Source organism: Tupaia chinensis, unplaced genomic scaffold (assembly GCF_000334495.1).
Source record: "Tupaia chinensis unplaced genomic scaffold, TupChi_1.0 Scaffold000627_1, whole genome shotgun sequence".
NCBI classification, from domain to species: Eukaryota; Metazoa; Chordata; class Mammalia; order Scandentia; family Tupaiidae; genus Tupaia; species Tupaia belangeri.
The window spans coordinates 1,392,366-1,405,907 of NW_006160147.1; the positions used below are offsets into that span (position 1 = coordinate 1,392,366).

The 13,542-nt window shown below is 53.7% G+C and overlaps 1 protein-coding gene across 1 annotated transcript in view; it reads left to right on the forward strand.

Moving 5' to 3' along the window:
• PPFIA4 (PPFI scaffold protein A4) overlaps positions 1-13,542 on the forward strand; it is a gene marked incomplete at its 3' end in the record, with an annotated part of 58,617 nt that overhangs the window by 22,676 nt on the left and 22,399 nt on the right. Inside the window, exons 12-21 of the mRNA XM_006159351.1 lie at positions 25-100; positions 388-450; positions 1,115-1,206; positions 3,143-3,251; positions 5,916-6,124; positions 7,999-8,239; positions 8,663-8,698; positions 8,876-9,009; positions 9,290-9,456; positions 13,062-13,155. Coding sequence (XP_006159413.1) covers positions 25-100; positions 388-450; positions 1,115-1,206; positions 3,143-3,251; positions 5,916-6,124; positions 7,999-8,239; positions 8,663-8,698; positions 8,876-9,009; positions 9,290-9,456; positions 13,062-13,155 — 1,221 coding nt within the window. The remainder of the gene's footprint in view (positions 1-24; positions 101-387; positions 451-1,114; positions 1,207-3,142; positions 3,252-5,915; positions 6,125-7,998; positions 8,240-8,662; positions 8,699-8,875; positions 9,010-9,289; positions 9,457-13,061; positions 13,156-13,542) is intronic.

The window sequence follows — 13,542 nt, forward strand, 5'->3', positions numbered from 1 at the left end:
CACAAAGCGGCTGTCAGACACCGTGGACCGGCTGCTGAGCGAGTCCAACGAGCGCCTGCAGCTCCACCTCAAGGAGCGCATGGCGGCTCTGGAAGAGAAGGTGCAGGGGGCCTGGGTGGGCGGGGCCGGCGGGAGGAGGCGGGGTGAGGCACGGGTGTGGGTGGGGCCTGCTGCCTGGAAGGGCGGAGCTGGGATGGGAGACATAAATCAGGGGGCGGCGCTGGCAGGGCGGACCAGAAACGAGCAACCTGGAGTCACCCGGATTGGGGAGGGGCAGGCCGGCCTGGAGAGCTAGGGTTAGGAGAGCAGACCCTACAGGTCAGATCGGGGTTGGAGTAGGGTAGCTGGCGGGGCAGGGATCCCTGGCTCAATGCTATCTTCCCCCAGAACACGTTGATCCAGGAGTTGGAGAGCTCCCAGCGGCAGATCGAGGAGCATCACCACCATAAGGTACCCCTGCTGGCCAGCCCTGCCCTGCCTGCCCCGCCTGGGGGGCTGGCTTGCCATGAGGAAGGCCCACGCCTTGTTTTCACGCAGCTGTCCTGCTGCCCAGCACCGTGTTAGCTTATATGCTAGTTCACATGCATGTGTGATTTCATTATTCTTCCCTGTAGCTCATCACAGCACGTACGTCACTACCCTCAGCGAAAGAAGCTGAGCCATAGGTGCAGGGCACAGGGTGGGCAGCAGAGAGGCAGGCCCCATGAGGGGCTCAGCCAAAGGATTTAGTGGGGACCTCAATGTTCGGTGAGGCAAGGCTGGTGATTCCAGGAGCATTGGCCGCTGCCCCTGGTCAACGGCGTCTGGGAGGCCTGGGAGGCATGTGTGTCTGTGCTCTGAGCCAGCAGACCTGCCCCACCAGTCTTCCACAGCAGACCCCTGTCCTGACCCCGGCCCTGCCCCTCTGCTGGCCCTTCTGCTCACTTTCCAGTGCCATGGCCTCTTCTCTGTTGGTGTCATTCGTGGGCCCCACTTGGGGCCCCTGGCTTTGGACTTGGCAGCTCATTCTTCTGCTTCTCCCAGCTCTGCTGTCCTCTTTATCCCCCTCTGACTCCCACTCTCCCTTCTCTGCCCCTCCCTGGCCCCCATCCCACCCTGGGTCTGCCTGGCACAGGGCCGCCTGTCTGAAGAGATTGAGAAGCTGCGCCAAGAGGTGGACCAGCTGAAGGGTCGAGGGGGGCCGTTTGTGGATGGCATCCACTCCAGGTACTGGAGCGTGGGAGGCTGAGCACGCCGGGATGGGGTCCTGCCTGGACCCTGGGGAAGGAGACTTCCCCCCGCCTACTGACCACCCAGGACCCTGGGGTCCTCCTCCTGTGTAGGGTGGGCACTGAGGCTCAGAGAACGTGGTCCGAGTCCCCCAGCTCATGTGGGCAGGTTAGCAGGGAGCGCTGTCCGCTGAATGATGCCGAGAGGCAAGGAGACAGATGGTGTTCTTCCTTGTGTCTGGGGACACGGGCTATGCATCTGCCTCTGACCGAGGACATGCCCAGCAGAGAGGTCTGCTGAGTAGTGTACTCACTCACGTCCCACACGGCCCGCTGGGAGAGAGCCACTCACTTTAGTCCTGTTGGGACACCGCCTTTAGGGCTCTGGGGGATTGCTGTTTGAGAGTCGAGGGCCACCTAAGTTCAGGTGGCAAGGCAGAATGGTGGCAGGAGAGAGATGGCAGTGAGGCGTTAAAACCTCTTTCCTGTTGGGGGTTGAGGTGCCACGATACTCACACGCTGCAGCCTCCCTTTGCCTGAAAACACTTCAGGAGATGGAGAGTGTGGCTTTCTACCGACTGCCTGAGTTAGGCCCGTGTTTAGGAAACCCCTGGATTTTTTCTCCATGTGTTGTGAAGTAACTGGCTTTGGACTCAGACCTCAAGCCTGCCCTTGGTTCTCTGCCCAGAGAGGCAGAGTGAAGGTTGAGGAGACCGAAGTGGATGATGCCACTCGAAGTCCCAGGAGCTCCTGGCTGTTCTCTCTCCAGACTGGAATCTCGTAGGTCTTGTGGTTCCCTGTGGCCTGGCCCTTGCTCTATCAGGGAGTAGGGCTCAGCATCCACGAAAACAGGAAGTCCGTGGAGGGTCGTGCTTGGATCAAGGAAAGGGATACTGAGCTTGAAGAAGAGAAGCCTGTGGGTGTCGGGTACATACTATCGTCAGGTTCATTAGGAATTGCTGTATAGGGGTGCAGAGAGAAGCAAGGAGCAGAGGCGTGACAGTAATAGGGGCTCTTCCTACTTGTCTCTTCTGTGGGTGGACCAGACCTTCCTGAGATGTGGCCCAGAACGCACCAGGCACTTGCCACTGCTTGCCTTCCTTTATGGTTGTGAATTCTTGGCTTTGAAGGTAGAATCACGAGTCCCATCATGGAATTTGGGCTGAATTGCAGGGAAAAAGGGGGGATAGGTAGGAACTCCCCTCTCTACCTCATGGAGTCTTTTGTAGGCTCAGTCTGCCCTCTGTTCTGAGCTCCTGCAAGAGTTCTAAGCTGCAAAGCCATAGGGAAGAAGTTTCACTACGGGTGGCCTCTAGATACTTCTAAGGATTGTGCTAGGACCCAGAGATCTCAGAGCTGTGCTAGACCCCCGGGATAGTCAGAGTGGTTTCGCCTGTGCACCTGAGGCTGTGTCAGGGCCTCTAAGCTTCCTGGGAATAGGGGTGTGTCTGGCTTGAATTCCAGCCTGAGGTTCAGTCCAGATTATGGGGAGACCTGAGAAACATCTCTGGGGAGAAGACCAAGGACACGAGTTAAATGAACCTTCAGAGATCATTGCCACCAGCCTCTCCACGTACACGGAGCCCTTCCACACCACTCGTAGTGATGGTCAGAGAGCCTCCATTTGAATACTTTTTTGCTGGGGAGTTCAGCTTTTTAAAAGCCACCAGGAGCCAACGCTTGCTATTAGAAGGTCTTGTTAATGCTAAGTAGAAAGCTGCTTCCTAGAACTTTCTGCTTGGGTCATCCTGACCCTGCAGCACCGGAGAAGAAATCTGATCTCTTGCTTCCATGGCAACCCTCGGAACATGTATGATAACTCTTTGTCCTACTAAGACTTCTCTGAGCGGAAGACCCCCTGATTGTTGGGACCCAGTGGTGTGAGCTGGGGTTCTCTGTCCTCAGGGACTGTCTTTTCTCCTCCTACACTCAAGGTCACACATGGGCAGTGCAGCAGACGTGCGGTTCTCCCTGAACACTGCCACCCATGCACCCCCTGGTCTGCACCGTCGCTACTCGGCACTGAGGGAAGAGTCTGCCAAGGTGAGAGGATGGACGGGGCTCCCTGGGGAGTTTGGGGTCAGTTCAGCCGCGTGCCTGGCTCCAGTTACACAGACGGCTGGCGTGTGGTGCAAATCCACCCCCTCGCCATCCCCATGTCAGCGACAGCTGCGGCCCTGGGGTTGGGGCCATCGTCAGCTGCAACAGCTGTGTCCCCTCTTGCCTTGGCCTCCTGGTGGGGGGTGGGGGCGCGGGGGCGGCCAGCCAGTCCCTGGGGCCTTGCTGGAGCGTGTGCGCGTGTGCCTGGGTGTGCTGGCGTGTGTTTCTGGTGGTCAGGGCGGGGGATGCAGGACACAGGGGTAAGATGGAATTGGCACGCTTTCCGGAACAAAAGCTGTGGTTTATGGGGAGAGTGGGGAGGGATGACAGGTTAACTGGCCCTTGGGATGGCTCTGCAGTTTTCTGAGAAGCAGCTGTGGGTTCATGCTGTCTGAATCTGTCTAGGGAGATTAGGGGAAAATGAGGAAAGATAAGGGGTAGAAAAAGGCAGACTTCCATTTTTAGGGGATGTCTGATTTCTGGCCCCCATGTTGTTAATCATATTCTGTGCTGAGCCCAGGTCCTGTCAGTGCTCTGGGGCACCAGAAGATACAGATGGAAACAGAAGAAACCCCTTGTCTGAGGGGAAGCCACAGCAGTTCTCTCTGCCCCACTTCTTTGTTTTTCTGGTTAGAATAACACTGAAGCTTCCAGAAGCTCAGTCTGAAGGCTGCTGAATTTAGAAAACTCTGGGGGAACTTTGGGACTTTGGTCAGAGAGGATGAGTGCAAGAGCACTTGGGCCTGGGCCTTCCTTTCCCTCCGCCCTGCCCTTCCCGCTCTCCTAGCCCAGTTCTGCCCCCTTCTCTTATGGGGTTCTGTCTGCTGACGAGGTCCGTGGACTGATTTCTGCTGAGCTGTCTGGGTGGGCCGGGGTCCTGTGACGTGCTGCAGCTCGGAGACGTGAGACAGTCAGGCCTGCGGGGCCTTCTCTGTTCTCCGGATCTAGTGAGTGATAGCCTTTGGGAACTGATAGCCTGTAAGTCGTGCTTATTTTGAGCCAGACTCTGCTAAGGGCATTCTGTATGTTCCCTCATTTACTCCTCACAGCTACTGCTGGGGCGAGTAGTACTGAGATTCCCGTTTTAGAAATGAAGACGCTGAGGCACAGCGAGGTTAAGTAACTTCCCTGTTGTTGCATAGCTTAGTATGTGGTGGAGCCAAGACTCAAACCAAGACTGTCTCTCTCTGAAATCTGATCGTCACCACTCTGATCGTTGTTAGCTCTTTGAGGTAGAGCAGTGTTATTTTAGACTTTAATGTGCAAGCAGATCACTCAGGGATCTTATTAAAATGCAGATTTTAAACCTGCATTTGCATTTAGTCTGGGAGTGTGGCTCTAGAGTCTACATTTCTTTTTTTTTTTTTAATATCCTTTTAAAAATTATTTTAACTTTATTTATTTATTTATTTTCGCTTTTCTTTTTATCTACATGTTTTTTTGTTTTTTTTTTTTAGCTACATGTATTTATGCTGACTTTATTCCCATGCTATAGGTTTTTATTTCTTTAGTTTCTTCTGGGCTATCTTTTCCTTCTGTGTGACTTCCTCTTCTGGCTTAGGACCAATTTGTTCCTTTTCAGTGAGGATCGTCTAGGTGTGGTAGGGGAGCTCGCCTGTGGGTTACTCCGCCCATGAGCTCTGTACATGACAGCGCATCTTGGGTGCCTTGTTCACCTGAGTGTGCTCGATGACCAGAGAATCTACATCTAACCCCTTAAGTTCAGCATTACTCTCTGCATTTTTAAGCATGTGCAGCAAAAATTCAGCACTCTTTTTGGGCTCCCAACCTTGTGTCCAGCCCCACTGTTTAGCCTGGGCACATCTACCAACTCCACCATTGTAAAGATGGAATGGCACACACAGCTTCTGTAAAGTGACATCCTTCAGACACTTGGTGGCTTTTCGGATATACATACCCTTGATGGCCTGGGCAGTTTCACGAGTGTTCTTAAAGTGAACATGAAGATTTGAACCTCTTGACTTACATGACTTTGTGGGGTTCTCTGGGTCAAGTGAATAATGAACCATTTTCAAAGATCACCTCAGGCCACTTGTGAGAAGAGGAGGACTATTTATTTTTAATTTGACCAGAGAGAGACAGAGCCAGAGAGAGAGAGAGAGAGAGAGAGAGAGAGAGAGAGAGAGAGAGAGAGAGAGAGAGAGAGAGAGAGAGAGAGAGAGAGAGAGAAAGCAAGCCACCAGGTCTGGGACTCGAACTGTGGAACTGTTGTTGGCTGTGTGGAAGTCCAGTGTCCTTAAACATCATGCCACCTGCTGATCCTGAGAGTCTGCATTTATTTATTTATTTTTAAAGAATTATTTTATTTAACTTTATTTATTAATATTATTTTAAAATTTGACCAAAGAGACATGAAGAGAGAGAGAAGGAAAGTGAGAAAGCAAGCCACCAGGTCTGGGATTTGAACTGTGGTCACCCATGTGGGAGTCCAGTGCCTTTGACCACCATGCCACCTGCTGGCCCTGAGAGTCTGTGTTTCTAACAAGCTCCTACAGGAGTCCAGGCTGCTGCGGAGCGGTGGAGGCCCTGCTCCCCAGCTCTCTGGGGCATCTTATTCCTGCTCCTTTACCCTTCTCCTTTGCCAAGGACTGGGAGCCATCTCCACTGCCTGGAGTGCTGGCCCCCACGGCCGCCCCTGCCTTTGACAGTGACCCTGAGATCTCTGACGTGGATGAGGACGAGCCAGGGGGTCTAGTGGGCTCCGTGGATGTTGTCTCCCCTAGCGGCCACTCCGATGCCCAGACCCTGGCCATGATGCTGCAGGAGCAGCTGGATGCCATCAACGAGGAGATCAGGTTAGAGCAGGGCGGCCGGTGGGAGGAGCCCTGAAGGTCGGGCCCTGTGTGTGGGCCCTGCAGGAAACACTGTAGATGGGCTGACTCGTCTCTGAGCTGCACCTCAGAGTGCCAACATCTAGGGACCCTTTGTGGGCATTGGCAAGGGTCTGGCCCAGTGCTGGACTGACGGGACAGGGCCTCAGGTCCACTGCTCGGGCCTCATCCCACCCTGAAGACTGCGACTGCCTGCGGCTAACCGGGCTCACAGGGCATGGGTCAGGGTGGGAGCTTTACCTGTTGCTGTCAGTCTTAGCACAGCCCCTGAGGCAGGCAGTAGGACCCCTGTACAGACAAGGGAAGAATGCTGGAGAGACTTGCCCAGAGCCATATAGTGACAGAGCCAGGATTCACACTCAGGTCTGAACTCGGTCACTGCGCCATGCCTCCCATCCCTAATGAGGCATCGAACAGAACCCAGTGGCAGGGAAAGTTGTAAAGACCTTTACTTTGCTCTGTCTTTTTAGTGAATTTATCAATGCCAGTGACAAACGGCGAGAGAAAATCTGAGCCCGAGTATATATCAGGGCTTTATGGGCTGCGGAGGTCATTGGGTTCAGTGGTTCCCAGGCTTCTGGGTTTCACAGGCCAGTTACAAAGAAAACACACATATACAGAGAAAAAGAGGTGTACCAATATTCACCTCCAACTTTTAATTCAATTACTTAACTAATTTAAAGTTTTTTTTTTTTTTTTTTTTTTCAGAGAGTTGAGAGTGAGAGACAGATAGGCACCTCCAGCAGAGTCTTCATGCCACAGTTGCTCCCAGCCTCAGCTGGCCAGGATCATGGGCATGCAGGAGGCTGGCATGCTCAGGAAGCCTGGGACTTCCATGTGGCTTCAGCATCGTGGAACATTGCCACCGCTGTGTCACCATTATGCTGCTACAGCAGGCCCCAAAGTTTTCTTTTTCTTTTTTTGTTGAAGTTTTTGCCTTAGGGTACACGTGCTCCCCCAAGACAGAGCAAGTGAGAGGAAAAGTGAGATTGCCCCCAGGGGGATGGCCATGTTGCAATTCCTGCTCCATTCTCCTTCCGGATCTTGAGCACACGTGCACATGCGCCAGCCGTGTTTCAAGCCACCAGGTCTAGGACTTGAACTGCAATCGGCCACCTGAGAGTCCAGCGGTGTAACTGCCGTGCCATCTGCCAGCCGCCCCAATTTTTTAGTTTTCAAAGTAGAACATTAAAGATAACTACCATTTGCTGCCACAGTCATTCTGCAGGGAAAGAAAACGACATTTGAATATCTCTAAAATAAGAAAGATGTACTCGCAGCATAAAAACGAGTCTTCCTCAAAGGACAGTTGGCATCCCTGCATCAGCGTATGTATGTGTGTACGTTTGTAGTGTGCACACACATGCATTAGCACTGTTTTCTCACTTTTCCATGGACAGGAAAACTCCACTGGGAGTTGGCACCAGGGAAAAGTCCTGCATTTGGGAATTACTCAGGACATTGCATAAAAAAATAGGGAAACTGAGGCATGGAGAGCGAAGTGCCTTAATTGGAGTCGCCCCTGTAGTTAGCACAGGCCAAGACTTTGACCGCTGAGGTGGTTTGGGTTCCACTGGCCAAATTGTCTCCTTCACCTGCAACAGCGTTTGTTAAGCTGGGGAGGGCGGCCAGCTGATGAGAGAGAGAGACTACTCCAGTGGGATAGACCAAGCACGTCTGCCAGACCTCATGTATCTGAGTGAGGCCAGAAACGGCAGGGTACTGCGGGCGTGGCCTCCTTATGTGGTCACAGGGCAGGGAGAGCAGGTGTCGCTTGGCCCTGCCTCCTGCTGGTCCCTGCTGGGCTCACACTGAGGTCCGCTTTGCTCACCTCCCAGGATGATTCAGGAAGAGAAGGAGTCCACAGAGCTCCGGGCCGAGGAGATTGAGACGCGAGTGACCAGCGGCAGCATGGAGGCCCTTAACCTGACACAGCTGCGCAAGCGCAGTTCCATCCCCACCTCTCTGACTGCCCTGTCCCTGGCCAGTGCGTCCCCTCCACTCAGCGGCCGATCTACACCGAAGCTCACCTCCCGCAGTGCTGCTCAGGACCTGGACAGAATGGGGGTCATGACCCTGGTGAGAGCCTTGGGCAGTGGCTGGGCAGCCTGTCCTCACTGGGCTCTGCAGGGGTGAGGTTCTGAGGGCCATACTATGTGCGCTCTCTCTCACTGGGTCTGTATCCTCGTGGTGTGTGCAGACTCTGGCATGCCAGGCCACCAGTGTGTCCTCTGGTTGGAAAGGGCTTAGGTAATCTCTGCCGGGCCCTCTCCCTTGGATAAGTCCTGAACACCCAGGAAGCTCCCCCTTCCCACACCCCCGCTACTCTCCCAGAGGGCACCTGACCTGATTTTCCAGGCAGCTTGTCCTGCAGTGGTGTTCTTTCCAGGCCTTCAGGAGGCACTGGCTTTTCTCCTCTCATCCCGAGAACTTGGGTCCCCCTGGGGCTGGCGTTCGGGCATCTGAGGCGAGGCCGAGCTCACCCTGCACTCTCTCTTCCAGCCCAGTGACTTAAGGAAGCATAGGCGGAAGCTTCTGGTGAGTGCCGCCTGACCACCCAGGTACTGGCGGGGTGACTGCTCCTAGGCCCTTCCCTTGGCTTCTCCCCCAGGGCCGCCCCTCTGCACCTCTCTGTGCTCCTCTGCCTTGTCTGGGCTGGGTAGGCAGGCCCCGCGTCTCTCCCTCTACCCCCTGACGGCTCCACTGTCTGTTCAGTCGCCAGTGTCTCGGGAAGAGAACCGAGAGGATAAAGCCACCATAAAATGTGAGACTTCTCCTCCTTCCTCACCCAGGACGCTGCGGCTAGAGAAGCTTGGCCACCCAGCCCTGAGCCAGGATGAAGGCAAAAGGTAAGTGCAGTGGCCCCTCTGGTCTTCCCACTTCCCTCCTCGGCCGGAGGGACTGCCCCTCACCTGCCCCAGGCACCTGGATGTCTCCCTTCTCACGGAGACACCATCAGGGAAGGACGTTCCCAGGTCTCCCTCAGTCACCTGCTCTGATTGTCCTCTCACACCACCCCAGTCCTGACACTTAGTGTGTGTTCTTCCCAAGCTCTGGCCTCCACCTCCTGCTGTGATGTAAATGTGTTTCTTCTTGTTCCACCTGCTCCCGGCCGGCCGTCACCCATAGTGCCTTGGAGGATCAGGGCAGCAACCCCAGCAGCAGCAACAGCAGCCAGGATTCCTTGCACAAGGGTGCCAAGCGCAAGGGCATCAAGTCGTCCATCGGCCGCCTGTTTGGGAAGAAGGAGAAGGGCAGGCTGATCCAGCTGAGTCGGGATGGAGCCACCGGCCATGGTCTCTGTCTCCTTCCTAGAAGAGTCTGGGTGGGAACAGGGGAGTGAGAGGCAGGAGGTGTGGTCGGATCTGGCCTTCCCTGCCTGCCTCCTGGGGACTGGTGGGTGGAAGCCACAGGCAGGCCGTGGCAACTCTGGAGAAGGGTTTGCAGTTCGAGCTGTTTTTTCCCCAGATGCACTGCTCAGGAGGTGGGAGGCGCCTCCCCTGGAAGTGACTGGCAACGCCCGGTGGCTCTTTGGAGCGTGTTGAAGGGACCCCTGTACCAAGGGGAAGGCTTGTCTTCTGCTGTGGCTTCTGGTTTGCAGGTTGTCTGATGTATTGTGCTCAGAACCTTCCAGAGACATTTCTTGGTCCTTTGTTTAGAAGAGTCCATTCTTTGTTTCTTTCCCTTTTTCTTTGTAAGTTTATTTTAAAAATTTGATTCATGATAGAGAGCATGTGCATATAGGCATGAGCAAGAGAGAGGGAGGGAGAGAGGGAGACACCCCTGGTAGGCCCCAGTCATGCTGTGACCCCTGCCCCCAGTCCTGCATCTGCTCGGGACCTTGGGCATCTGTTCATCCGCTGTGTCCCTGGTGGTCAGGGGACCTTAACTTGTGGCTGCCCATGTGGCTTCCAGCACTGTAGTTCAACATTTCACTGCCTACCTCACTGAGGCTGGGCCAAGAGGTTTTTTATTTATTTATTTATTTTTTTTTAGAGAGGTTTTTGCTATAGGGCACGTGAGCTCACCAGAAAGACAGAGAGACAGAGAGACAGAGAGACAGAAAGCAAGAAATCACCCCCAAAGGGGGATGGCCATGCCATAATCCCTTCTCCTCCATTCTCCTCTTGGGATCTTGGGCATGTACTCACATGCGTTTGGCATGAGTTTAAGGTGCTGGGTCCGGGACTTGAACTGTGGTCACCTACATGGGAGTCCAGCAACATAGCCATTACACCAACTGCTGGTTCCAAGTATTTTCATTTTTAATTAATTTAATTAACTAATGACTTAATTTTTAACTAAAGAAAAACACTTTCTGTAGGGTGTGTGCGCTTGCTGGAAAGATACAAAGAGAGAGCGGGGGAAAGTGAGAAATCACCCCCTGGTGGGTGGCCACGCCACAGTTGCTTCTCCTTCATTCTCCTCTTGGCATGCTGGACACACATGCATGTGTGCCAGGCATGTTTTCAAGCTTTCAGGTCCAGGACTCAAACTGCACAGTCAGCCACGTGGGATCCAGCTGTTTTAACTTCCACACCACAACTGGTCTCTATTTAAAACTCTTTTTTTTTTAAAAATTTTTTCAGAGGGTGTGTGTACTAGCTAGCTAGAGAGAGAGAGAGAGAGAGAGAGAAGGCGAAAACAAAACCAAAACACCACCTGATGGGATATGGTCATGCTGCAGTCTCCTCTTCATTTCTCCATCTCCTCTGGATTTGAGGCACACACACACATGTGCCTGGCATGTGTTTTAAGTCACTGGGTCCAAAATTTGAACCATGAAGTTGGCTGACTACATGGGATCCACCAGGCCATGGGATAGCCTGCTTGTTTTTGTTTTATATTTATTTATTTATTTTGATTTGCCGAAGGGGTGCATGCACTCACAAGAGAGAGAGAGGGTAACAGAAAAAGCGTTCCCCTAAGGGAGCATGGTCCTGCTGCAATCCCTTCTCCATTTTTCGTCTTGTTGGGGTTTGGGGCACACGTGCACATGTGCCTGGTGTGTTTTTCATGCTGTAAGCATGTGGGATCTGGCCACCTAAATCAGACTACAGAGCTGGTCTGAGTTGGTTCATTTTTTCTTAAAGAATTATTTTATTTAACTTTATTAATTTAATTTATTTATTTACTTCTCTCCTCCTCCCTTTCCTTCGCTCCCTCCCTTTCTTTTCAACATCTGTTCTGCCATTCATTTAACAGACACTGAGTGACTATGGTATGGTTTAGTACTAGGTGTTGGAGTGATAGTTCATTTCTTCCAGGAGCTCTGTGTCTAATGAAAAGGGAAAAGAGGCACCAGCAGTTAGCGTAATGGCTATGTCGCTGGACTCCCACGTAGTCAACCGCGGTTTGCTTCCTGGACCCGGTGGCTTAAAACTCACGCCAGGCGCGTGTGCGTGCGTGCCCAAGATCTCGAGAGGAGAATGGAGGAGAAGGAATTGCGGCATGGCCATCCCCCCTGGGGGGCGATTTCTTGCTTTCTGTCTCTCTGTCTCTCTCTGTCGGGCGAGCGCATGTGCCCTATAGCAAAAACCTCTCCAAAAAAAAAAAAAAAAGGGAAAAGAAAGAAACGATTCCAAGACAAAATAGACAGTCACGTGCCACATGACGTGAACATGGGCCCTATGGGACAGTGTAGCCACCGGTCACCCTATCTAGCCTCGGGGCATGGGATCTGTACCGTGCAAGCTTGTGTTGGGACACTGATTATTCCTACGACAGTGTATCTGTATGTGCGTGTGTATCTGTTGTTCATTAAGCACACGTAACTTTCACGTGTCACATGATAGAGATATGTCAGGATGCTTCTAGAACTCAGCATCCAGCCATGGAGTCACCAGTGCCGGTGACAGGAATGACTTCTGCTGGGTAACATCGGAACTGAAACTTGCAGGTTACAAAGGAATTGGGCAAGCCAAGAAGAGGTCTGGGTGTCAGGGGCGGGAGTGTGGCCTGAGAGGAGGAGGGACTTGCGGGCGTGAGAGTTTTGTATATAATTCTGTATGTCCAGAGTGGAGGGGCAGTGGGGAGATGGGACTGGGTGGCTGGGCCTGGCCAGCTCATAAGGATTTACGGTCTCTGCTGCCAAGGAGCAACCAGAAGAAACGACCCTTTGAACCCAGATGCATAATTATACCTCCCTGCACCTCAGGAAGGTGTGAGTAAGAATGCTGCAGCAGAGTGAGGAGAGACGGTGCGGGAGGGAGAGGAGAATAGGCTGCTGGGTGAGGTGGAGGGGAGTAGAGGGCCGACCAGTGGGAGAGACACATGGTATGGCGCCTTGGGATTCCCTCTGCTCCTCACGTCTAAACTTAGGATCGCGTCTCAGTTCAATGTCTGGGTCACCCACACTTGCTGCCCATGGTGCACTGGGGGAGGTGATCCCTAGCCATGAATTCTGTAGGGTTCTGCCATCAGTCTGAAGAGATCCTTCATACAAAACAGAACCACGTGTGTTTCCCTTTGCAGTTTTGGGCTACTGAACATCCACAGGGACTGAGGCGAGAGCCGCCACCCTCAGTGTGCCCTAGCCGGGCTAAGCTGCTTCCTGAGCCTGGGGTTGCTTTGGCACCTTGGCTGGGGAGGACCAGGTTCTGTCTAGGATCCCGGGGTGGGACAACTTTGGTCCGTCCGGCTGGAAAACACCCTCAGGGCTGTGACTCCCAGTGGGAAACTGGCTGGAGATGACTGTTGGTGCCTCTCAGGGACTGCCTGGGTGCAAGAATGTTGAGCAGGGATTCCAGAAGTAATGGGGGCTGGGGTCTTGTGAAGCCCTTGCTTTCCTGAGTTGTCCTTTGCTAAGGGGCTCCGCTACTTACGCTTCCCTTCCGTGGCCCAGGCCAGGATGGAGAAGCACAGCAGGGCCTGGCTGACACACCCCTTTCTTCCTGCCTAGTTCTGCTAACGGACTCCGAGCTCAGTCTGCAGGAACCCATGGTGCCTGCCAAGCTGGGGACCCAGGCAGAAAAGGACCGGCGACTGAAGAAGAAGTAAGAGCCACAAGCCAAGCTCTGCCAGGGTGGGGCCCGGGTCCTCATTCCTCTTCCTTCCCCTGGGGACCGCGGGGCTGAGCTCAGGCACCAGAGTCTAGCAAGGCCTTTTCTGAACTGAGGTGACCTGGTCCATGCGAGCACAGCAGGGCCCAGGAGCAGGTTCTTAGGCTGAGCCTAGGGAGAAGGAAGGGGCCTCTGCTGGAGTGACAAGACCTGTGAGTCTGTGGCAGGGCAGACTGGACTGTCGATTGGTATGTGCCAGGTGCCAACAGAGCAAGGCCAGTGGCGAGTTCCTGCTCTGTTTCTTTATGTCACGTTGCTTCAGCCAGAGCAGGGGAAGCCCCAGGTGGGGAGTGGAGGGAGTGGGCTCCAGCTTTTGGCACA